Source organism: Pithys albifrons, chromosome 1, assembly GCF_047495875.1.
Source record: "Pithys albifrons albifrons isolate INPA30051 chromosome 1, PitAlb_v1, whole genome shotgun sequence".
NCBI classification, from domain to species: Eukaryota; Metazoa; Chordata; class Aves; order Passeriformes; family Thamnophilidae; genus Pithys; species Pithys albifrons.
In genome coordinates this window covers 14,021,466-14,047,326 of record NC_092458.1, presented here as the reverse complement: position 1 = coordinate 14,047,326, position 25,861 = coordinate 14,021,466, and the positions used below count along the sequence as shown (strand labels likewise).

Below are 25,861 nucleotides of genomic sequence, written 5' to 3'. Positions count from 1 at the left end.
AAAGAAAAAATTTAACAGCTAGCACTTAAATAGAAAAAGGTATCTGAGTTAGAGCAACTGTCTGATATTTAAAAATTTATTTATAAATTTAGTAGCAGTCAAAACAAATGTAAATAACAACAACCACATAAAAGAATAGATATAAATGTACTGCAAGTTTCAAAAATTAAATTCAGCTTACCAAGTAACATAAAATTGGGTCTTTAACAATATCTGGAGCATTACACTTCCAAAAATATCTTTAGTTCAATGTTGGATTTGAGCCTGCAGCATTTTGCATGTTACATTCAGAACATAGCGCTGATTCATCCTTATTTTAAAATCAGATTCAAATGGCATATGTCGTCTTGGGCAATGTTCTTCAAGGGAAGTAGTTAATGCATGTACAACCCACATAGAGAATTCTGTGTGCCACAGCCTCTAACACCATATTATTACTCCTAGAAAATGAAGCAAAGTATATGTTCATTAGAGAAATTCCATGGAAAAGTAACTGTCAAGAGTGAGATGACTTCTCAGTGTGCCATAAAAGACCATGCCATGAAAGGCAGAAGAAATAATTATAGAAGAAAACAGTGGATGATCTGAGGGTAGGTGCACTTGCACAATATTATGCTGGAGGACAGTATTCATCTTTGGATGATGTGCACTCTGTACCATGTAGTTGCTTCTGAATGTAAGTTCTTACCAGTACTTTGGACAGACAACACAACCGAAAATACTCAATTATTGGTGTAACTGTTCTCAGCATGAGAAAAGGTCACAATGCAGTACAAACAGTGACCTTTCTGTTGCTTTCAGAGATTTTTATGTGATCTCAAACTATCAGAGAACAAATAATGCATTGCAGTTTTCAAGTGTCTTAGGACATCCACAGTTTCCTAAAACTAAAAGTAAGGGCAAAAAAGCCCCACAACAACAACAACAACAATGACAAAACAGCTTTCTTTAATTTCCTTCTTGTTTTGTTGTTCTTAATAGGAAAATTTTGTACATGAAATTGTATGAAAGATTTCTGAAACTGAGACTGCATTTCACTAGTAATTTTTTTTTATTATACTTCTGTGATACTGGGAAGTATCATTTCCTCAGATGGTAAGATTGACAAAGAGATAGACAACAGGCTAGCAAAGGCATACAAAGCCTTCGGAAAACTCCATAAAAGAGTCTGGTCCAATAGACACCTGAAGAAAAGTACAAAGATTAGTGTCTACGGAGCCATTGTACTCTTTTTTATGGGTCTGAATCCTGGGTCATCTACCGCCACCACCTGCGGCTTCTCGAACACTTCCATCAGCGCTGCCTCCGTTCAATCCTAAACATCCACTGGTCTGATTACGTGACCAATGTGTCTGTTCTTGAACAGGCAGGGGTCAGCAGTATCGAGGCCATGCTGATGAGAACGCAGCTGCGCTGGGCAGGGCACATCTCCAGGATGGAGGATCACCTCCTTCCGAAGATTGTGCTCTATGGTGAACTCGCCACCGGCTGCCGGAAGAGAGGAGCCCCGAAGAAGAGATACAAGGACTCCCTGAAACAACACCTCAGCCTTGGCCATATTGACTGCCACCAGTGGTCCACTCTGGCCTCCAATCGGGATTCATGGAGACACACCATTCACGACGCTGCTGCTTCCTTTGTGAATGCACGGAGAGTCAGTCTTGAGGAGAAAAGACAATGCAGAAAGAACTGTTCCTTGCCAATGTCACCTAGGAGACGTTCCGCTGTGCCTTTTGTGACCGGACCTGCCTATCCCGTATCGGCCTTTTTAGCCACCAGCACGCTTGCAGCAAGCGTGGGTAGTGCCCTTCCCAAATCTTCATTTGCGAAGCCTAGCCATGATGGTGATTACTTCTGTGACTGACCTGCAGTGGAAATGCAAGTTCAGTGAAGTAGTATAGAATAAGTTCCTGCAGATTGTGACATTTTTCAAATTAATTCAAAATTTTACGCTCGAATTTGTTGAAAATAATTCTTCAGATGCACTTCACAGGGTTGTTGGGCACTGAACAGGCCCCCCAAGGGAAGTGGTCACAGCACCAAGCCTGACAGAGTTCAAGTGTTTGGATGATTCTCTCAGGCACATGGTGTGCCTCTTGTGAATAGTCCTGTGCAGGACTCGATGATCCTTGTGAGTCCCTTCTGACTTGGCATATTCTGTCATTCTGTGATATTCAGGGGGAATTTTATGGTCTCACAGACATGGTACTCTAATGCAAACATTTCTGTGACTCACTCACTCCTCTTCAAGACTGACATTTTAAAGCAAAATAGGTTCCTGCCATTCATAGTAGTAGGGGAAAGTTAGAAATCATGGTGCAGTCACAACATTAAAACTCAACAAGACCATAAAGCCCCAGCAAAGATCAGGATAATTTAGCACTTAGAATTAGCACTAGTGCAATAAAGAAAGGGTGACCCTTTTAATATTAGGAAATATTAGTCATCCTTAAGATAATTTTGTCATTATCAAGTATGTGGTAATTTTTCATGTACATCCTGTTACCTGTCTATTGTACATTAATTTTTAAATGGTACTATGTCATAGAAGCAAGATTCTCAATCACCTCCACTTGCTCAGTGAAAAGAGTAGAGTCTTCAGACTCCATAAAGTCTTCAAGACTAACTGAATTGTATTATCTGGACCCTCTGCAGTACCATAGGATGTTGCACAGACAGCTTTTCAGTCTGGTCCTGTTTGGTGGTAATGGAAGACTGAATATTGTTATAGTTACCTAAGCATTAGTTCATGTCCTTGACAGCAAAACAACTTAGCCAGCAAAGCTTTATAGTTTGAGATCAACAATGTTTTGATCTACTGCATTGTTAATGATTCCAATTTAACATCTCTACTCTAGTTCTTTTTTTTTTAATGGAATTGTCATTTTGGAAGGTTTTAGTTCATTGACACCTTTTTCTTTCTTTCTTTTTTTTTTACCCTACCCAGTTCAAAGCTCCATATACTTTATTATCTTCCAAAAGCCAGCACTTTTAATTAATCATTTGGTGGAGCTGCTAAAATAGTGCCCTGATACATATGCACAAAGTTAATTAAGAGAGGGAATAGCAAAGTATAAATAGTCTCATGAAGATTTTGACTTTAGCACTACAAAAGTATGAGGTAGAAATATTGGACAACACATTGTGAGTAAATAAATCTCCCTGAGTGAAGAAGTACTTATTGTCTCAAAGTGGTATCTCAGCACTCTGGAGTTCTTTTCTCCACCTCTAGAATGCTCTGGGAAAAAATAAAATTAGGACTAATTAGTTTCTCATGACTATGGTTTCTTAGAACTGCAAATCCTTTAGATCCACCATGACCTAGGTCCACTTTTCCTACAGCTGGTTATGTAGGTACCTTCATGTATGTACTTTCTTCACTTCTTCATCTCACAAATTATCTCAGTCTTCAGCCCAGCAAATGGGGATTTGTTGCAACTACATTGCTGTTTGGTTTTGATCATCTGTTACCTTTTTGTCCTAGATATGGTTTAGTTGTATTATGGGGAATTGCAATTCCTGCCTACAGTATGTAGACTGTGGGTTTTAAGGCATTTATATAAAAATGAAATTTGCTGTAGCATTTCTCTCTTGGTTTTATGCAGCATACTTAACTTAGAAGTGAAAGCAATGCTTTTTTAATACATAAATACATCTGCACAAGGTGCTTTATATAGTATCATGGTTTTATTGCCTGATTTCTCAAGGCCTAATCCTCAAACTTAATTTTGATTCATAAGTATTATATTAAAGTATAGAGTTGCACCTATAGAGGATGATATGGATAGTTGTATAATACTGAGTGGTGGATTGTTTGTAGTATTTATACTTGACCATGATTTTTTGACTCTGAAAGACAATGCAATTGCTACTAAAACCAATTTTCAGCTGTAGCCAGAGGCTCTAAGAGCATACACCTTTATGATTCAGAAACAACTGTAGCTCATGATTGTTCAGGTCAGTTTTCAAAAAACAACTTACAAGAAAGCCAGAGATAAACAAAAGTTATCTTTTCTTTTTTTTTTTTCCCCCAGAGGAAATCAGTTTCTTCAGTGAGGACTATTTGTATGTATGCCATGAAGGCATGAGTTTATGTGCAAGTATGAGGACAAATATGTGTTTCACAGAAGTGAAGATAGCTTGAATTTTGCTGTGAGAGGGAAGTTTTGCCCTAAAGCTTGGAATTTTATAAAAGAACCTAAATATCACTTGGAAGAATTTATCTTGACAGAGCTGGTCAGCATAAGACCAAAGCTAGAATCAAGCAAATGAGGGAGACAAGAAAGTGTAACTATTGTGTCATGCTGAAATTAAGGGTTTGAATAGCTGACTTTTTTTTTTATTTTTTTCTTTTAAACAAATACAGAAAGCATATAAAATTCTGTTTGTAGTCCCATTTGCAATGGACACTTTTAAACTTTGAAGGAAATCTCTAGGGCTTCATACATTATTTTGATTTTCATTCTCTAATTTTATCTTTGGAGTATGGAAAAGAAGGTTAGTAATCTGATGCATTCTTTAGCTGTAGAAAATATGAGACTAGAAACAGGGATTATAATAAAACAGTATCTGTTATAAAAAATGGATTATGATCCTTGGAAGATTTTGGATTATGATATTTGAGTTTATCAAAATTAGCAAAATTTACAGCTTTTCATTGCAACTAAATTTATTCTATTGAATATCATGCTTTGATAGTTTTCAGGTTTATCCTGAAAATCTTGCAAAGTGCATTAACAGGCTTATTTTAGCACAAGAGTAAGTACTGAACACAAATGCCTCAGTTCAGTTTCACGGTCAATGAAAACATAATCAGTCAGTGGATAGAAGAGCAACTGGGAATTGCAAAAAATTGTACAAGAATACATGTTGTTTGCTCATATGCTTCAGTTCATTCAACTCTGCTCTAGTGGAGCTGTTAGGTCATTTAGAAGTTCTGGTGATCTCAAGAATGCCAAGTAGCTCCAAACACCAGGCAACAAAAGGCTGGCTTGGAAAACCATATTGCTATTCACAGAGAGGCTGTAATAATCAGGAAAAAGGTGCTGAGAAATGCTTTAAGTGGATTTTGGAACCTGATAGTAAATAGATTATACAAAGTCTATAGGTCCTGACCTGAACATTATCAAAGGCCTGGTTTTTTATCCCTTTTATATGCCAAAATACTTGAGGTCTCCAGGTTGAAAGTGTTTTAATATCTGCAGTGCTTTTAAATAGTGATGACATACTGATTTGTGTAAAAAACCCCAACCCAATCCAACCCAAAACAACAACCCTAAGCTAAGTTCTGAGAAGTATATTTAGATGTTTAGCAACTAGTAGGTTGAACTAAAGGAAAGTAAATAAGTCACTTGTATTTCACAAAATATTTTTGAGTACGCATCTTTCAAAACCTTTAATCCAGTTATAAGTAACCATGAGAAATATTCATATTTTAAAGATAAGGTATTAAAAAAATCTACATATTACTCTCTTTAACACAGCTTAAATGTTGAAAAAATATAGATTATTATTTCTTTATTATAAATTATTTGAATGCTGTAAAGGATTATTGCATTAGCAGGTATTTTTCAGACTTAAGATGTTGGCAAATGATTACAAGGACAATGTCTGTATTTTAAACTTTATAAATCTTTGTTATTGTTGTGGGATGGAAGAGTCAGCAGCATGTTTCTGTCTCATTAACATGTGAACATCAGTAGTTGGCTTAGCCTGTCAATGCAGTCTCTGCCTGGACACACAAGAACCATTCATATGTCAATTACACTGAGTCTTTCCTAACCATTTTCAGACAATTGTTCACTTTGGGGACTAAATCGACCTCAGATATATCCCTACCACTCTACATAGTTATATTTCATATTTCAGTTGCCACATATTTGCAAAAGGTGTATGAGAACACACTGTCCCTCAGGCAGGTAGAGCAGGACCTTTAGAAAGGCTTAAACTGCATTCATGGTCATCCAGGGATCTGTACATCTGTGTACTATGCCTGTTTAGGGCCATCTTATTCCTCCTCTAAACAATTTTGATCTGTTCTTGGGGAGATGGTTCTGGAAGCACAGAACTTTTTTTTTTTTTTTACATTTAACTTTTTGAGTTTTTTATGTTAGATAAGTGACAATAAAGTAGTGATCTAAAGTTCTGAAGTTAAAACAAGACAAATGTGAGATTCAGCAGGACAGGAAAACCTTTCAAAGTGAAAGATCTGGATGACAGAAAATTTGTTTAGCAAGGCCATCTGCCTGGCCTTATTTTGTTTGAATGCAGTTCGGTTGGAAGATTTCCTACTCTCTAATCCTAACTGAATTTCAGGTCCCTTTTTATGCCTACAGAGTCTTAAGTGCCAAGACCTCAGTTAGGAATACTGACTCAATATCAGTAAAGAGACAGAGTTTAAGCTTGACCATGTTCAGGGTGAATGACAGCTAGTTAGAGACTTCTTTGGAAGTCTAGGAGAAAGTACATTTTAATTAATCACTAGATGAGGTTGAGATAAATGCTGTGAGTGTGCAGTGCACAATAGTATGAAGCAGGGATTACTGCAAACCCCTGCTGAATGTTAAATCAAACCTGGTTTACAGCTGAAAATCATTTATGTAATCCATTTTCTTTTCCACTGCAATAGAGGAGGAATTTTTGTATAGGCATTTGCCTTGTGAAGAATAACATAAAAATGCATAGAAGAAGGGGCCATGAATACAATAGAAAAACATTCCCCTGGTCTTTCCTGTTGCTGTTACTATTGTCATGGATCTTATAAAGAGTATTTTAACAAAGAAAACAACTAAAAATGAGAGATGAAGGCTGAATTTGCAGAACTGTGAATTAAGAATGTAATGTAAGCTTCAACAGCCAAAACTAACTACCAGTATGCAGATGTTTGCATTTCACAATATCCTTTGCGTGCTGTCATCACTCTTAACTGCAGTGAGGAGGAAGGGCATATATAAAATTTATATCTGTCATGTAATGCCAAAAGCACTTTTAGTAGTTCTGAGGAAGTACAATGTGTAACTGAATGACTTCAGACTGCAAGCTGGTTTATACTCTATTTATTTATATATACTTCTTAGAATCAGAGGTTAGAGCCCTTAAAGAAAATCATAATGTATGGCAACATACCTTTAGACCAGTAAAAAGATGCAGAATTTCATACTCAAGGATGAAGCTTTCTTTGTTTAACTCATCTTTGTAATTGTCCTGCTTAACAGAGCTTGGACCTCAGAGTGTCACAATAAATAATAGTAAGGGTTGGATTAAGTTCATGAGATAAGTGCCCTCTTGAAAGATACTTTGAGGCATGCTAGAATTATTACAATGAATTATATAGTTAGTTACAAAAAGGAGATCAATCCAAAGAGAACAAACGCTGTGTCTCTACCACCTCATTCACACCAGAGTTCTACCCACCCTTCTTCAACTATGCTTCAGAGACTGGAGGTGAAAAAAAAACACCAAAACCAGCTCCCCACCCTTTGTGCCCTATGAAAATGATGAACTAGAAGTTTTCAGTCATTTTTAGGAGAGATACCAGACACTGCCTGAAGTTCTAGCAATTTTGTCTATTTTTTTACACAAAAGTCTCTAAGGTTAATATAGCACAGACAGTGAAGGACAATGGGTGGAGTTTTGGAGCTCCATTGCTGCTTTCTTTTAGTTTGAAATGAACTCACTCCATAGCAGATTGCATTTCAGCTGAGCACTCTGGACAATGTGTAGGCCCAGAAGGCCCAAGAGCTGTGAAGGTCTTTGTTCAAATACTGCACCAAGCTCCATGTATCACATAGCTCAAAATTACCTGGTCTTACCTGGATCTGATAAGTACTATGTGGCTGTTACATATCCATGTATATGCCAGAAGAAGAAAAAGCAGTAAGATTTTGCTAATAAAATGTTGAGTAATTTGAGAGGAATTTATGTTTGAAGGTAGAGGATGTTGCTAAACACACATGAGTTTAATCTTCAGGGAGGTAAGACATGAATGTTGAACACTGATTTTTCGGCAAGGTAGAGTTGTCCAGTGAACAGGGCACTTGTCTTTAACTTGGTAAAACTTGATTAGGGTTTTTTCTTCCTATAGACTTTGAGACAGCATTAAATAAATACCTCAAAGTATATCCACTAGTATCTGTGTAGCAAAGAAATAAACTGTTTTTATTAACTGTTTTATTAAGCAATAGCCCAGATGGCCAAAAATAATTTTCTCATTATTTTTCCTTTAATAGTTTGATGTAGGAGACTTGATGGAAGCTGAGAAGAATGTGTAGATCCTTGCTTAAACAATTAGTTGAGCACACAGCATCTTCTGTCATAGAATAATTGTACATTGCTAAATTTAAGCATGAGGTTACTATTTGCATTCTTAAGCTAAGGTAGAAATACTTTGTTGGACTGAGGGCAAACTATTAAATCAGTAAATTCAGGGGATTTTAGCATTTACTGCAGTGCACCACAACTCTACAAAGGGTGTAGAAATGGAATTTAGAATAGACAATGCAACAGGTATTTGAGGGATGGGGCAAACCATATGAACTCTGAGACAATCATCTGCACCAAAACCTTTATTTAAACTCCAGAAAAAGTTTGTGAAGGATTTGTATTTGAAAAAGTTAGTAGATAAAACAGTAAGTGAAAGGAGTGTGCCAGTAAAACGTCTTTTTCTTCTGCAATAAAGGAAATGAATGATAGTAGCACAAAAGTTACAATAGAAGACACCATGCATCAAGAGAGCTCTTAAAAAATACGTTGCAGGGAACAATTGTGCAGTGGCAAGGGGATGAATTAGATGACAAAAAGAAAATTCACTTGAAGTACCTGAAATGAGATTTTCTTCTTACTTGCTACAACTGGAACAGAGGAAACTGTACATTTATATGAGCAAGATACCAGCATAAGCAGAGTTGATGCACATGTACTGTAACTAGTGACTATATTTCAAAGTAAGATCATTAGGGATGAGTAAGACTCATTAAAATATGCAGAAGTAACATATGTGAACAAGGAAGGCAAACCTCTCTGTGTTTTCTGGCCATGTCAATGCAATATATGGGGTTTACATGTACTTGAGAAAATTTTTAACACCCTATGTATGAACACGGTGAGATCTTTCATAAGTAACAACCCCTTGTAGATAGATATTTGACCTTAAAAAACAAAATTGGAGGTAGACTAGAGAATGCTGGAGAGATAAGAAGTTCAGCTTTCTATCTTGGGGTGACATTTCATTGTAAAGGTGACTCCAAGAGAGCTGTAAGTGACCCCAGCACTGCAAGTGCCTTTATTGACAGAGCAATGTCTTCCAGTACCTGAGCAGACTGAGCAGAGCTGGGTGCTGGTTACAGGGCCCACAGCAGTTGCAGTTTAGGCAAAGTGGCTAGTCAGGTTCAAGGTCTACCCAGGATGTATGGTCAGAGGCAGGAGGAGATAAGAGCAAAGACAGAGCTGGAAGAAAGGCTGTAGCCTACAGCCATCCAGAGAACGTGACTGGGAACTGGCACTTCTGCTCCACCACTCAGGCAGGGTCTGATTGCTTTGGGCTGAAGTTGGAATCCTGGTCTATGGGCAGAGTCCACCCCAGGGCTGGGCAGAGCCAGTGAGGCTTTTAGGTACCCTCAAGAATCTTGACTCCCTGGATTTTTAGCAAACTCTGGGGATGGTCATTGTGACATATAAATGTCTACAGTGTAAACACCCACAGCTGAGCTAACCTGAGCTAATTGCTGTCATCAAAAGAGGAACAAACAGAACTCTCCTCACCCTAAACACCTCTACCAAAGTTAAAAAGCAGATAAGTATAGGCTGGTAAATAACTTACATAAAGACCTGCACGTTGTTGTGATCCAAAATTAGGTGAGGTGACCAGATTGTCAGATTGCATACTAAGTAGCAACTGAGCCATGAGCAATAAATCCTACTTAGTACCATGAATTTAAAATTAGAGATGCCTTGACATCTTTTTCACAGTTTGAAAAATAATTTTATTGTGCTAGGTGTCAGGAAGGACACTATTGCAAATTTGAAGTTGACTGGGAATTTTAGGCTCATGTAATTTTTTAATGTCATTTTTTCCTTTTAAATCAGGAGAGGTTTAAAAATACTCTGTCCACAAATATAGACAAATAAGATAGCCATTAGAATGTATAACAAACTACCAAGAGGGAATTGGTTTTGTAGCACAGAGCAGCATTTTCTCCTCAGTGTCATGAAAGAACTGACAAGAATGGTCAGAAAAGAAAAATATTGAAATGTAGATCCTGATTTGAGTTGCGCCATCATAAATATTTTTAAAAGCTAATTATGAAAGTGCCACTTGCTTTGCTTGTTCAATTTTCCTTTCAAATAAGACTAAAACAGTCTGTTTGCTATTAGCTCTCTCATAATCTTTGTATTCTTTCTTATGTGTGGTGTTGGTGATGGGGCCGCTCGTAATGTGGAGGCATAGGTGTCCCTCCACAAATCACTTTAAAAACAGCATTAAGTCTCATTAACCCTCATTCCTTGTCATCAGCTTTTGTCTTAATAGCAGCACAGAGCAGCAAAGTGACCTATCAAAGAAATTGCACAAAACCTTATAGCAACAAGTAGCAAGTTTCCATAGATACATAGACATCCTTTACTGATATTTAGACTTTACAGCAAATTTTTTCTTGAGATTTTCTTGAGATTTCTTCAACAGTAGAAGGCAAATGCTGCACACTGCTTTTCTGGATTTGCGGGGGATCATGCATGAAGAACACTGAAATGTTGGCATGATATGGATTTGTGTCAGTTCTCCTCTGAAAGACTTAGCACTCACAATATGTAGGTCACAGAATAAAATTCACTTTTCCTTCAGTCATAACTCATGAGTCTTCAGGTTGCTTCCAACACATTTCTGTTGGATGGAGAGCAGTCTCTTTCTCCCTTCTGAACTGTGTCATTTTACTATGTTGTCATCCTTTTCCCTTCTTTTTATTCCCCTTTCCTTCCTTGTTTCTGAGCTGCTAGTCTCATGGATAGGGAATCTACTTTTGATCCTCTTAATTGATAAAACCCTTGTGTGAATCTTTCCCTTCTGCAACTGCAGAAGCTGTAATAAACTCTGACTCTCATGAGTGTTGTCTGGTCATTTGCCTTTTGTTTGTCAGTCTCACAAATTCCTTTACTTCCACTGTTTTTTTTCTAGAGAAGCATCTAATTTTAGAAGTGTTTGGGGTTTGTTGTTGGTTTTTTGGTTTTTTTGTGGTTTTATTTTTTGGGGGGGAGGGCAGGGGTGTTTTCGTTGGTTTTGTTTTGTTTTGTTTTGCTTTTGTTTTTTGTTTTTTGAGTTTTTTTAAATCTTTATATTTTCTTTCTTTACTCCGTGTTTTTGGTTGGTTTTTTTTAAATATCTTTTTGCACTGCATGCAACATTGGAGTCACTTGTTAGTGTTTCTTTCTGAAATCCATTACAACCTTTTCATCTATTAGATTACTGAAGATATTTTTCCCCCTGCTTCCTAAGTTGCTTTCTGAGCATCATCTTCACTCTTTCTTTGTCCTCTTTGTATTTTTTCTTCTCTTTCTCTACTTGATCTTGCATTTCATGGGGGCACCACAATCAAGAAAAACCTCCAAAAATCTTAAACTGTCTCCCAGATCTCCTGCTCGTGTTCAGTATTTCAACTGCAACAGCTGGAGGAAGCAGAACAAGCATCAAATGTCATTTACCTAAACTATCTCATTAAGTATTTTAATTTGCTATCTTGATCCTCATATCAGAGCAGCTGCAGCTGAATTTGGGTGACACAGTATGGACATATTACTTGGCAAGTGTGAAATAACTGATGAAGGAGCGAAGAACATTTCTCAAATGAACAGATACCATGAAATGGTTTATATAAAGCTCAAGAAAATTGACCTAATCATCTGATACACATTTCTGCTAACAATATTTTAGGTAGGAAACTGTTCCCCCTGACAAGCATGACAAATACTGTTCCAGTATTTTCTTGCCTTTGCTCTGCTCTGTGTCAGTGGCAGCAGAGTTATTGTTACGCTCAGGCAGAGCTATTTATACCTTGGGATTTGCAGTGCTCCACTCTGGAAAAGAGACAAATAGAGGGAAGGAAAAAACCTAAATGCTATCCTTTAAAAAAATAATATTTACCCTATTCCTAATCATAGTAAGAACATAAAACTTATTATGTCAGTTGGTTAAGTTGAACTGCAGACCTTTCTTTTCTTTCTGCCTTTTGTTCTATTTGCTCTTCTTCTGCTGGTTTACATTACAAACTCAGGGGCAAGAATGGCTTCAGCATGGAAGGTACAAGCCAAACCTCCTGTACACCAATCCAATGAACCACTCCTTATTCAGAAAAAAAAAATGTGCAAAACAAACCCCAGATCCACTAAACCTTAGAAAACCCCCAACAAACAAACCCACAGAAATCCAAAATTGTTTTGTATTAATCAAATCACAGGCCTGAAGTAACCTTTCAGGAAAATGCCTTTCAGGAAAACGATGCTGATTTCAAAGTCCTATATAAGGAAATGTTAAAACATATTCATCTCATCTGCAGCCCCAGGAGATCCTTCTCTGTTCTTGTTTTTTATGGGGAGGAGATCGTAGCAGGTTATAACACTTTGAAAGGGTAAAGGCTGTTTTTCACTATACTGTACACATGCATTTTTAAGCTGAAAATTAGGATAGAGAGTCATGTTTCTTTCCTTTTTACCTCATGTACCAACATCTGGAGAATAGCAGAAGATCTCTGCATCCATTTTACATCCCACCAAAACAAAAAATATTCCCATTGCTTTCCTAAAACTCTTCTTTTTAAATTCAAGTATTCTTGCTGAATGGAGAACTGTGAAATGAAGTTTGGATTTTGCACAGAGGTCTAAACTGGCAGATGGATGGTTTTCTCTGACGTACCATAACCTTAAATAAGCCACGTGAAACAGACAATAAACTTCTAAAATTTTTCTTGGGAATAAATTTATATTATTTCTACCAGAGACCCTGCTGATCATCTGTAAGAGAACTCCGTATTACTTGGAAATGTTTGTTTTCTTCAACTCAATTTTTTACTCTGACAAAAGCATCTCCTTTGATATGTAGTCATTTAAGCTTAATTGATTCAGTTTTAAAAATTATTTTTTTTCAAAACAATTTTTTAAGTATCCTAGTAGCTTTATAAAAGTAATACAACTAGCTAAGACACATGTAAGGAAGAGAAATTCACCATTTTCTTAAACTGTTTAAAGTGAAGCAAATGATTCTTCAGTATTCTTTGGCAGTTCACAAAATTTCAGGCAACTACATTTACAAAATTTCTACTTCTCACTTTTAAAGTCATTTTGAAAAGTTAATTTGTTTCAGGTGTACTTCTTGCTACTTATAGGTTAGATGTGCTAATAATTTTCAGATTAATGGTTTTGAGTACTTCATTAGAATTCTGTGTCAAGGATTGGGTTTTTGATATCTGAAACCTGAAAACTTTGTGAAGATAATGATTTATGAAAAATTCCGGGGTATGGTTTTGGTTTTGGTTGATGCAAACTTATATGGCTAAAAATATATGCAGAAATTGCTTAGGACTTTCTTTCATCTTTGGATTTTGCCATCCTTTGCTTTATTACATTTTTAAGTATGTTCTTAATTGATTAGCTGAAATTGTGTTCTTAATCTCTTACTGACTCCAGCAGAAAACCAGTACCTGTAAATCAAGATTTTTTTTTTCACAAGCAATAAAATAAGGCTTCACTGTTTTCAAAGACTTTAATGCAGATTGAAAATGACCAGGTTTTGTTTGTTCGTTTGTTTGGGGTTGTTTATTTGTTTGGGAGATTTTGTGCCAACATTATCCTCTGTCTTTATCACACCATCAAATTCTGCTTGGATGATCTGAAAATTACATGGACCACCATTCAGGAAGTAAATATTATTCAAACAAATCTTTAGTGAGTATCTGCATTATTTCCATCAAGTTACTGTGGATAGAAGTCTTTTCCAGGGCAATATGTATTCTTCGATGTTGCTATTACCTAAGACTTCCAAATATGAGGCATAATAAAACATAATATTTCCTACTTAGCAGCAGTTTCTATATCCACAGATTTTCCCTTTTTGGACTTTCTTCAACAATAAAACACTGTAAATGATCAATTCTTTTTTTTTAAGGTGATGGTGATGAAGAATTCAGGAATGTCACCTGCTACAATTCAGCAGATAATCTTGACTTTTGAAGTTTCTTATAGCACATACTCTAGATAATGGGCTCAGTCATGAGATTTCTGTCTTCAGCAGTCTGACTATAGTTTCACTGTCTTATTCTCCTGTAGTTGTTCAGTATCATTATTAGATATTCACCAATGTGCAATCCTTTCTGTTTTAGTGGATACTTAACACTGTAGGTTTTATTCTTAAGATTTTAAACTCACTGCTACTGCTGTTCTTTTCATGGTTTTCCCTGAAATACTGTGTATTCTGCACAGTTCTTTATGCAAGCTTCTTTTAGCAACAACTGATTCTGATAAACTAACATTATGTCTCTGACTATCACTGTTATTTTCCTCCTACCCTGGGACATAAGGTGCTGTCTTTTGACTGTTGTAGCAATGTAACATTGTAAGATACTCAGGCACTTAAAACAAGTATCTAAAAAAATGCGAATTCTCACTGTAAGAACCATAAAGTTACAAATTTTTAAACTCAAATGGGGTATTTTTATTAGCACATAGTCATAAAAATATTATGTATGGTTTCATTATAGTAACCAAATAGTATTATCTTTGCTATATATATAGCTATATATAGTACTACAAGAATTTCACAACTGAAACCTTTTCTAAATTGTTAAATTATTGAAGAGCTGAATATATACATATATGTGTTATCTACTACATGTAAGATTAGAAGAGAATCTAATAAGTCTAAATTATTTTAAAGGTAAAGGAAGTAGGTAGATAGGATTCCATCTAAGAACAAGAGTTATCTGAAGAAAGCAATTCTCAAGTGAATTGCAGCTTTTATCTACTGCAGTGTAGAAATGTTGAAGAGCGTAAATTAAGAGCGTGAGAGCTGATGATGGTTACAGAGCAGCATGTTTGAAACACAATAAAATTCTGTGAGCAATTTATGTTGATATGCTGCACACAAATGGCTATCCTCAGAGGTGTCTGAATACAAGGACTAACTCCCCAGATTACAGTGAAGAACAGACTGGTTTAACTTGTTCTTCTACAGAAAGAAGAAACAAAATAGTGTGAACAAAGAAGATGACAGTAGCAGTAAAGCTATAAAGCTACTGTCATAGATTAAATTCAGGAAAAATGAGGTCCAGGCAATAATGCATCAATAGCTTCTATTCACTTCAAGAACTGCTTGTCAGAAAACACCAGTTAGCCATCAGTGATTAAGAACAGAGCTGTTATAACAGAAGTGATATCCCTATCCAGTATGTCACTTCATCTTGAAAATATGTCTTACTGAGAGACTTTTGTTTAATCTCATGGCTGCTACCTGTCTGCTGGAGGTGCTGTTGTATGTATGAGAGGATAATGAGATGGGTGAAGGATAGTAAAACAGAAGAAAACTGTTAAGGAGATTAAACACTGAACAATTATGTTCATAGCAGATTCTCTTGAAGTAATGACAATCAATTTTACTTTGAGCTGATTTAGAAGTGCAACTTCTGTAGTTTTTGTTTTTCTTGACATGTAAAGAAAAACTGTATTGTGACAGTCGATTTATTGTACAATTCAGAGAACTGGACCACAGCAAGAAAAATGGACTCAAAGTATGAGTGAAGAATTGAGACAGGACCTTTAAGGGTGCTTCAGGCTTGGAGCCTGTCTGCAGTTTCAGAAGGGACCTGAAATACTTGGATGTGGGGAAGCCCTGACAATGTTACTGCTAATTTCACTGTAGAAGAGACAAATAGTTATCTTTTTATATAAAGCAGGTTTACTATCCAGATGCTTTGCAGAACATAGGTACCATTAATTACTGAGAGATTAATTTGATCCTTGTACTTAACCCTCTGACAAAATGAGATTTTATATCAGCTGAGAGAGATTGGGAGAGAGATCTCTCTTTTTAATATTGCACTTTATACAGTTCATCAGCTTTACAGATTAGAAATCTGACAGCTTTTAATGTCTCATAGTATATTGCACTGGCTGCTCCACAGCCACAGCCACTGACAGATATGCTTTAGTTTTTATAATGCTTAGGTAATAAGTGTTCAAAGTCTGCGCTGCTGTTTCTCCAGCACCACAAGAAGTTCCAGCTCCTTTCAGGAACACTGCTGCAGTGCAACAGATACACATTGCATAGTAACAGACTTTGCCCTCCCAGAGCTCAGTGTTTTGCACTGTATAATCATGACATCTATAGCTGCATAGCTTATAAACCAGCATCAGCTGTTCAAAACACTAGCAATGTCATTCAGACATGATATGATGTCACGCATGCCTTGTGCCCAGCCCCACACATGATTTTGCAACATGCCATAAGCTCTGTATATAGCCAAACCTGAACAATTCCGTTATTCTGTGGGGGAAAGAAAATCATAGTAGAACTCCCCTATTTCTTTTTTACATCATTTCTTGCCTATATGAACTGCTTGTACCAACTTCCATTAGTTCAGAATTCCCAACTTTATATTGCTGTCTGTAAGGCCTTGAACAGACCTGGTGCTGCAATGCCCAACACCAAAAAAAGGTGGTTGAAAATTTTCTTTTCCATATCATTCAGCACAAACATACCATGAAAGATAGTTGTGCAGTAAGACAGCCTGACCACAAAATTCTCATGTGCATGGTCTAACTGGAATTTCTTTGAGTTGGCATTTTAGTAGTTATGTAAATTTTTTCTGCTGTTCTATCAAGGAGTGCCCTGAATCAAATCCCCAGGTGTGACAAATGTTGCATGGTCTACAAAGGCACACATTGCACTGATTAATCAAGCCCTTTGGCTTCTTAAGTTCTTCACTGTCCATCTTTCCAATGAAACAGTTCTAAGGAGCCTGAAGCAATGCTTAGTATAAAATTACATACATTTCCAAAATATAAATTCTAAAATTCAGTAATTGAGAAGCATATTTCTGGGAAATGCTCTGTGCATAAGTTAAAATAAATTTAAGTGGCAATGTTAGATATTGTTTGTTTATTTTAATTCTAAGAAAACAACAAAAGATTCAAGTGTCAAACGAACCTTTCAAAATGTTATCAGAGATAGATGAAGGAATGCTGTCTTGCCTTGCCTTATCTTGCTTTGCCTTCCTTTTCCTTTCCCTTCCCTTTTCCCCAGTAAGACTGTGCCATTGCAGCTGTCACAGCCAGAGCCTTTTAAAACCTGCCATATTCTATTGTCTGTACCAGCAAGTCACTCTCAGCCCTTAAAGCTCCTTCCTCTTTGCTGACTTCCAAGAAGCATTCTGAGGGTTCTCCCACTCTAATGTGTATAATAGCCCTCACCTGGCTGACCCTGATTTAGTTGCAGAAGAAGTGAACTTGAAATCTTCAGGCTCTGTCATTGAATTGGTTCCTAAAGGTAAAATCTCTTATTATGTGAAAAATGCTGTAAGATGGAGGAAGCCATAAAGATTCTTAAGGTCACCTACTGTCCTTTAAATTTGTGCTGTAGTCTAGAACTGCAGCCTGTGACTCCTTAGTCTGCTGAAATATTTCTTTCTTTAAACTTCTTTTGATTCTTTAAAAGTTGAGTGTGATGTCATTACAGCATGGCATGTACTAGTTTATCTCTGTCCTTCCCACATTTGCTAGTGCTTTCCATTCTGTTGAACTGATGAATTGCTTAATAAATATTAACCATTGTAGTGCATATAAATCTGAGAAACTCTGTTACTAGATTAACAAGCTTTCTGTGTTCTTAACAAAGTTCAACAAAATACCAAAAAGATATTTTTCCCTCAGTATTTTAAAAAAGATGTAATCTAAAAAACATTTTTTACAATATGGTGCTGAGAAATGTAAACTACTGATGACTGTTTTTTTCAGCATTTATATAGTCTCAAGTAAGCAGGTAATCTGATATCACATACCTCAGCTGTTAAGTATCCTACTTCTATCAAGAATAAAATACGGATTTTTTTTACTCTAATTTATTATTCTTTGGTCCATTTCTGGGAAACTATATACTTCGCTGTAGGAAGGATGGTATGTTTCCATGGAACTGCCTGTCTGTTCCTACCATCTGTATCTGTTCTGTGATACTTGAAAATAGCAGCCATTTTTTGTTTAAGCCTTTCTTGTTAAGTATTTTCAGATTCTCTGATGTACATCCTGCTTTGGAGTCCTTCTTGAAGGAACAAACTGAAATTTACTTATTCTTATTTCAAAAAATAACTAGAATTTTTAAACAGTGAAAATACAGACTGAATTTACACTAGACTAGACATTTTAGTTTCTGTATACAGAAAATTAGGCTGAGAAAAAATGACCAGTCTATAAATGAACTTTCATTCCCATTTTACAAAGCAGAATATCACCTAAGAATTGCACTGCTATAACATTTATTTATATTTGAAAAAAAATCATCTAGATGCCTAAGACAGGAATTTAGCATCCATTATGCCTTTTTATGACATATCATTTAATAAAATGAGAAACTGTCCCAAGGTGATTGCAATGAAAGCATGTGGCAGAGGGCAATGGGTTAATACAACAAAGAGAGGAAGAGAGAAAAGGATAACATTGAAATTATTTTGATTAGCAAAATGAGAGGCAGACATGGCCCAGCAGTAGGTTGGTATGGTCAAGGGTCAAAGATGCATTTTAATAAACCTTGAAGAAGACTTAGTAAATATTTATGCAAATCTTCTTAGCACTGTTTATGTAAAAACAAAAAGTTCTTTAAAGTCTTCTGTGATATAGTTAATCAGAATTCTTCCAAAGAAATGAAATTAGCATAATTATTTCATAAATGTGTAGCATGAAAATCACTACTTATTTTTGTTTTTCACAATTTTGTTTTACTCTTTCAGAATACTGCAGTTTCTGTACAGAGTGTCTTTACTTTCTTTGTACCCAAAGACTGATTTCCTGTGGTGTAAATTGGAGTTTTCTAATATTAGAGGACTTTCATTTTGTCATTTTATCACCAGGTGTTTTGTGTCTGTAAATTGCAGGTGAATCTGTCTGGAAAGTCTTCTTCTTCACTCCAAACTTTAGTCCTGAAGACTCCAATGGTTGCTATGATTCTCATGTTTGCTTCTGCCATGGAGGATTCATTACACATCATGATCCCCCACTGCTCTTTGATCTGTCAAGAGACCTTGAAGAGAAAGTCCCACTGACTCCAGAAACTGAGAGCCGTTTCTATGAAATCCTCAGGGTCATACACCTAGCAATAGACAATCACACCAGATCCCTACATGCTGTTCCTAACCAACTGTCCTGGGACAACCTTCTCTGGAAGCCATGGCTCCAGCTCTGCTGCTCATCTGTCTTTCAGTCTTGCTATTGTGACTATGACTCTGAAGAGAGACTGCTGGAGGTGCGTTCAGGATAAACAAGCTGCAATTCCCTTTTAGAACAGGAGAGTGTGGGTATCTGACTTCTTGAACATCTCTGGTATTAGCCTTCAGAAGGTATTTTTGTATCAGAGGAGGACCCGTCTTCAAATACATATTGCAGTAGAAGAGAATTTTAGTGAAGAAAATGTGCCAAGAAAGGGAGAGCAAGACAAACCTTTCCTGACTCTATGATACAGCATGAAGGAGCTGTTGCCATCCTCACCTACAAATGAGAAGGCTGGAGGCATTTTCTATGTCAGATAATTTTCTAGACCTTCAGCTTTTTTCTTATACAGCAAAGAATTTACCTAAAGTTTCTGTCAGTCACAACTACTTGCCTGTCCTTTTTGCTGAGTGTTATCCACCATTAGCAGGACATAGCACTGAGTAATTGAAAATGGTGAGATGATAAAGGAGAGGTTCACCTGTGACTGTCGTTTTTTGATTTATAGGTTAAGAGCAGACTTGCAACTACTTCTCTGTCAAGCATCATGGATATGAAAAAATTAACAGATTGCTAACAGTCTAACTTTGTATGTGCCATAAAAATGTACAGAGCTATGTAGTGGAAGTCACTGAGTCCATGAAATTATGCTCCCCAGCATCCCCACTGTCCTATTGAATGGCAGCAATCTTTGTTTCTAAAGGACAGCACTTCAAGTGCAGCAGTCATCTGCTTGACTGTGTACTATAAGTCTCCATATATACATGCACAGTCAGTTTTTAACCCACAAATCCTTATATTCCTGATACAGGCACACCCTTACGGTCATCACCCACTGACAAAATAAAAGATTTGGTCCATTCTTGATATTTGAGTTCCAAATTTGCAATACTACAAACATACTTTTCACTTTCTGTTTACCATAGCTATTCTTCTATTGATGAATGCAAGCACAAATAAATAAAATTTAGTCTTTCTTTAAATATCTTTGCTACCTTTTAAGATCTCTGAATAGGTTCTATCATTTTCTGAAAAGAAACTGGGGCTTGAGTACTTAAAGCCAAATAGTCTCTGAGTTTGTACCAAGGCCTTGGGAAATCTACTGTCCTCCAGGGATAATTTATGTATCCATTTTTATCTGCATCTTATTTAGGCACATTTTCTTTCTACTCCACAGGCAGACAAACTATTTTCTTTGTCAGATTGTAGATGAAGAGAATGTATCAGCAAAATACTAAACTGATTGGATGCCTGATAATAGAAGGTGACTTGCTCCTTATCAGAAAGCAACAGTTAATTCCCACATTACAATGTATTAAAACCTGTTTGGTGCAAAAATGATCTGTGATGATAGTAATGCTATAGCTTGTCAGCCAGCATTAAGGTTGTGACCTGGTTATTGTGAGCTACTGAAGCCTGTCCAGTAAAAATATATTGTGATATATGCTGTATTTCTCTGTCTGTAAAACCTAGGCTTTATTTGATTTTTCTGCTGCAGTTTCATTCAAGATTTCATTCTCTACAATATCCAGATGCCTGCCCTGGAAAATGTGCTTTTTCCTTGAGGTCCTGTTTTTGATGTTTCAACTTGTGTTTGTGATCTTAAGTATGTTCTTTGCAAGCTCTCTGAAGGTGGCAAAGTCAGGTGTGTGCTGATAAACTTAGTCTGGTCAGGTATTTCCCTGAAAACCACTCAGGGCCATTTCTATTGCATCAGGAAAGCTGTCAATTGGACATTCATATGGCAAAATTCCCTCTATGCTTTATTTAATTGCTGAATGTGCTAAATAACCTTAGGAAGAAAGACTCCTGCTGTTTGAATACAAGTATTTGTCTGCAGTGATAGTGGCTGCCTTTAGACATCATAGCAGGATCTATATGTCCCAAATTTGTGGTCCTCAGCCTATGGCCATAGAACGCCTTGGGGCAGGGTGCTGGAGCACCATGGCATGGAGGGATGCTCTGTATTACTCCTGCAGCTCTGCTACAGCTAACACAAAAAGTTTTCAAGCAAGTATTCCTGCTGAAGCATATGGGAAAAAATATGTGGTCTGTAAGGTATACAGTGCTAAATCAGCCAAGGTGTTTGGTGTCACTGGATCTGTTTTGTTCCTACAGTTTCTGGGCTGTGACCTCAACAGGTATCTCAATTTATACTCTCAAGGACATCCACATCTACTTCTTTTCATCAGGAAGATGCTGTGTTGCTGTTATTTCTTTTATTTTCTTTCTACAGGGGCAAGAATTGTTTGTTTTGTTAGGCACAATAGTTGTTCTGTACTGCCTCACTGAGGTCCAAAAATGGTAAAATCTTCTACTTATCTGATTTATTCTTGCCTGAATATGACTTTTCTTTCATACCCTACTTGGCTATTATCTTTCTAAACTCCTTTCTTAAAATATCCACACCCCTGAAATAGTTTCCATCTATTTCTTTGCCACTCAGTACTTCTCTTTGCTTATCACATTGATTGTGATGGCTGTTTTGCCCTAAACAAGCAGAAAATGAAAAGTGGTCTATGTCAAAAGATTCGACTTCTAGGGCTCCTTGACCCTGCTAACCCCCTGCTTCTTTAAGTTTAGCAAGGACTAACTTTGCATTATGAAATATAAGAAATAAAAACAGAGACAAGACACCATGAATAGTAAAAGCTTTCTTTTGTTTGTGGTGAAAGCTGCATATTTTCCAAAACATAATTTAGTCCAACATTTAATACTCTGACTTAAGCAGTAAAATCTGAAATCCATTTTTAAAATTTTTCCTTTGGGAAAGATTCTATTAAGAATGAGGCAATATTTTTGATACTCTATGTTAGTGCCATTTCCTTTAATGCCTAAAATAAACCTTCCCTGTATTGTGAATGTATTACACCTTTCAGTACTGTACTTTCTGTTCTGGAGAAGGCATGTCAGATTGTGATAATTAAAGTGGTCTTGTTTATCAGCAAAATAAAATGTGAAGGGCAGTATACCATTTGTGTAATGGCACTGCCTGAGCTAACAAGGAAAGGTTTTTGGTGTTTTTTCACAGCAGGTTATTACAGAATCACAGAATATGCCAAGTCAGAAGGGACTCACATGGATCATTGAGTCCAACCCTTAGCCCTGCACAGGACCATCCCCAAGAGTCACACCACATGCCTGAGGGTATTATCCAAATGCTTCTTGAACTCTGTCAGGCTTGGTGCTCTGACCACATCCCTGAGGAGCCTGTTCAGTGCCCAACCACCCTCTAGGTGAAGGAACTTTTTCTAATACCCAACCTAAACATCCCCTGACACAACTTCAGGCTATTCCCTCAGGTCCTGTCACTGGTCATCACAGAGAAGAGATCAGTGGCTGCCCCTCCTCTTCCCTTCACACGGAAATTGTAATGAGGTCACCCCTCAGTCTCCTCCTCTTCACCAGGCAGATTTTTTTTTTATGGGATATACATGATTCACAATTTATTAACAAAGAAGGCTCAAAGAGAATGTGTTGCTCTGGTACTTTGAGACTGAATTCCAATCTATCCTTAAATGAACATCAGTATCACAACATAATGCCTGTTTGTAGGATATGTCAGTTTAAACTGGGAGTTAGGCTTCAGAGAGAAATGTATTCCTCTGTAGTATTGTTTTACAGTATCACATCCTAATTTGTCACAGAGTCCTTCAACTTGCCCAGAGCAAGCAATTTAACTCTCTTTTTCAGTTCTTCCACTGAAGAAGAATAACAATATTTCTCTAACTGTTGGCAATACTGACAGAACAAAAAATGTTGAGAGTGCATTTTCCAGTCAATAAATTAAATTGTATCTTCTCTGTAGAAGTTACAATTTAAATGCTGGAAAACTATGATATAGAAGATCCTCCTGTATGAGGAGGTAATATGATACCCTTAACTTGAGGAATGCAAATGGGTTCTGTGTATACTGTTTAGCACATGTGGGATCAGGGTCTGGAGGAGAGAGAATAGATGGCTAAAAATGATACACACTGGGGATTCAGAGAAAGTTATGTCACATTTTTCTAATTATATTTATTCTTTTTTTAGCAGTCACAGGAGACTGTGTGGAGTAATAAATAATGATTCCCCCTCAGGGACTGGAATTCACAGATTCTTGGCTCTTAAAAATAGAGATGTCCTGACTTGCCTCAAATTACTGTCAGAAAAAGAAAAGAAAAAAAAAGGAAAGGGAAATAGGAATCTTTGGAAATAGGTGTCAGCTCACTGAAATCCAACTGAAAGTTTGCAGAAAAGTAGGTGAATACGGCCTGTATCCTTCACAGCTCGGTGAGAAACATCAACTGCCAGCAGTCATTTGTTTCACATTGTAGTAATGTGAGATCTGAGTGTTCAGAAATGTGGACAATGTAAAAATTTCACATAAGATATCACCTGAATGGAAACAAATGGAAAAAGAAAGAAACTGAGTGCATAGCTACAAAAATTCTATGTTCCATAGAGTACATATATTAAAACATTGTTTCAATGTATGATTTTGACTTCAATTAGTGCAGTGTTTTTGACTTACATTAGGATCTAATAGTTCTGTGCTTAGGACAGACATTTTCATCTTCTATTTCATTTCCCTTTCCTCTGTCTTTGCCTGTGCAGCATCTAAAATATGCTCTGAGGAGCCAGAGGCATCTACCCTGCCCAAACTACAAGCAGCATGGCCAGCCACGTGGGCAGGAGGAAATGCGGAGTAGGCAAAACTATGCACAGGCAATTGTCAGGAAGGTTTTCTGAGGGTTATCTCCAGCCTCAGGACAGAGGTTTGGGAATTGTGGGTTCCTCTGGGCCTGTCAGGGACTTCTGGGGACCAGGAGGAATGAGGCCACCTCTGTGGGTGCTGGAACTGCAGTGTGTTCTGCCGCAGAATCCTTCAGTGTCAGGCTGCCACAGGGAAGTTAGTTGGGAGCCCACAGGACACAGGACCCCTCGCCTCTGAATAAATACACTAAGCAGGCTACTCCCGAATCATCATACAGAGGGTGACAGATCTTAATCTGATGCTCTGGGTCTAAGACACCAGCAGTTTCACGTTTTGTTCCCTGGAAAACCAGGAAACTTGAGCCATGCCTTAGGGACTCCCAGTTTACAGGCTACTAAAACTGCATGTAATTCAGGTAGCCCTGTAAACACCCTGACAGATCATATGGCTTTTCCAAAACATTTTACTGTTCTTCATAGCTTTTTTTTTTACATCAAACCCAATAATAATCTATTTAAAACCACCTGTGCAGCAAACAATGGATATAGCAATTTTTTTAAGAACCCTCAAAATAGCTTTAACCTACAAGTTTGATACTGAGAACAATGAGCTTGTGCCAACCAAAGGTGCAACAACAGAAGGTTTCTTGTACATATGGAAAGATGGTGAATTCCAGACTCCCACTGTAGCTTATGCTATTCTGGTTAGTAAGATAAGGACTGGCTTGATTATCCACACATCTCTAATGGTCCTGTCAAAGTTATGAAACATTGCAGAACCTGGGGGATGTGGGTTATAGGCTCTGCAATGCTTATGCAGCATCTCCTAAATATCTAAAAAACATTCCTATTAAAGAATAGATCATGCTAGGTTCCCTATGTAGATTAATGTCAGTCTTATCTATAAAAGAATGGTGTTGCAGGTACTTTCCTGAGAAAATAAAGCTATATTTGAAGATAACAGATTCAGCATGTGTGGTCAGCTCAGTTATAAAAAAACCTTCCAGTGTTATTTATGCTATGGTTATCCAATAATGAAGCCTTTTTATGCACATAATATTTTATTGTACCTGATTTATGTGAACAATATTGTGAAGTAGTTTAAATTATAAGGCAGAGTTCTTCATTTTTACACTTATTTTAAGAGAATTTGATATGAAGTTGCTTTGGGTAGCAATATTTATTCCAAGAGATTTGATACAAAGCATCTCAAAAGCCTTATAGACTGAAGTTGGGCTGCAAGAGAATAACTTTTGTTTTATATGGTTTTCATTGCTCATAAATGGAAAACCAAGTTATGAAGAAAAAAAACCCTCCATCTTTACGAAGAGTTTGCCTGTTCCGTTAGCAATAAAAAAATACTAGAAGTTTGTACCGTGTGTGAGAATTTCTTTCATTTTTTTGTCCTTTAATTTTATAACTTCTGCCAAACAAAATATTCAGGTTTGGGAAAATGTGCTGATTGGTTTGTAATTTTCAACCTTGCATTGTCTTATGTAACTCATTGGGAAGTAACTGATTTATGCCACTGTCCTGATAACTGTTTTATCTTCAGGGAGATTGTTAGAATAGGAATCTTAGATCCCAACACCTCCCTGTGAGATACATATGAAAAACACAACCATCCAGTGACATCACTTACCAAGCTTTTAAAAAGCATATTATTCTGCAAAAGGAGCTGCTTCATACCCCATCCTTTCCCCATGATACTTAC

At 36.9% G+C, this 25,861-nt stretch overlaps 1 protein-coding gene across 5 annotated transcripts in view; it reads left to right on the top strand.

Annotated features, from left to right (window-relative positions):
• STS (steroid sulfatase) overlaps positions 1 to 25,478 on the top strand; it is a 111,203-nt gene extending 85,725 nt beyond the window's left edge. For all 5 annotated transcript variants that reach the window (XM_071565694.1, XM_071565776.1, XM_071565523.1 and 2 more), the window contains one exon: positions 19,119 to 25,478. In XM_071565694.1, coding sequence (XP_071421795.1) covers positions 19,119 to 19,501 — 383 coding nt within the window. In that variant the 3' untranslated portion in view covers positions 19,502 to 25,478. The remainder of the gene's footprint in view (positions 1 to 19,118) is intronic.
• Positions 25,479 to 25,861: the final 383 nt, after the last annotated feature.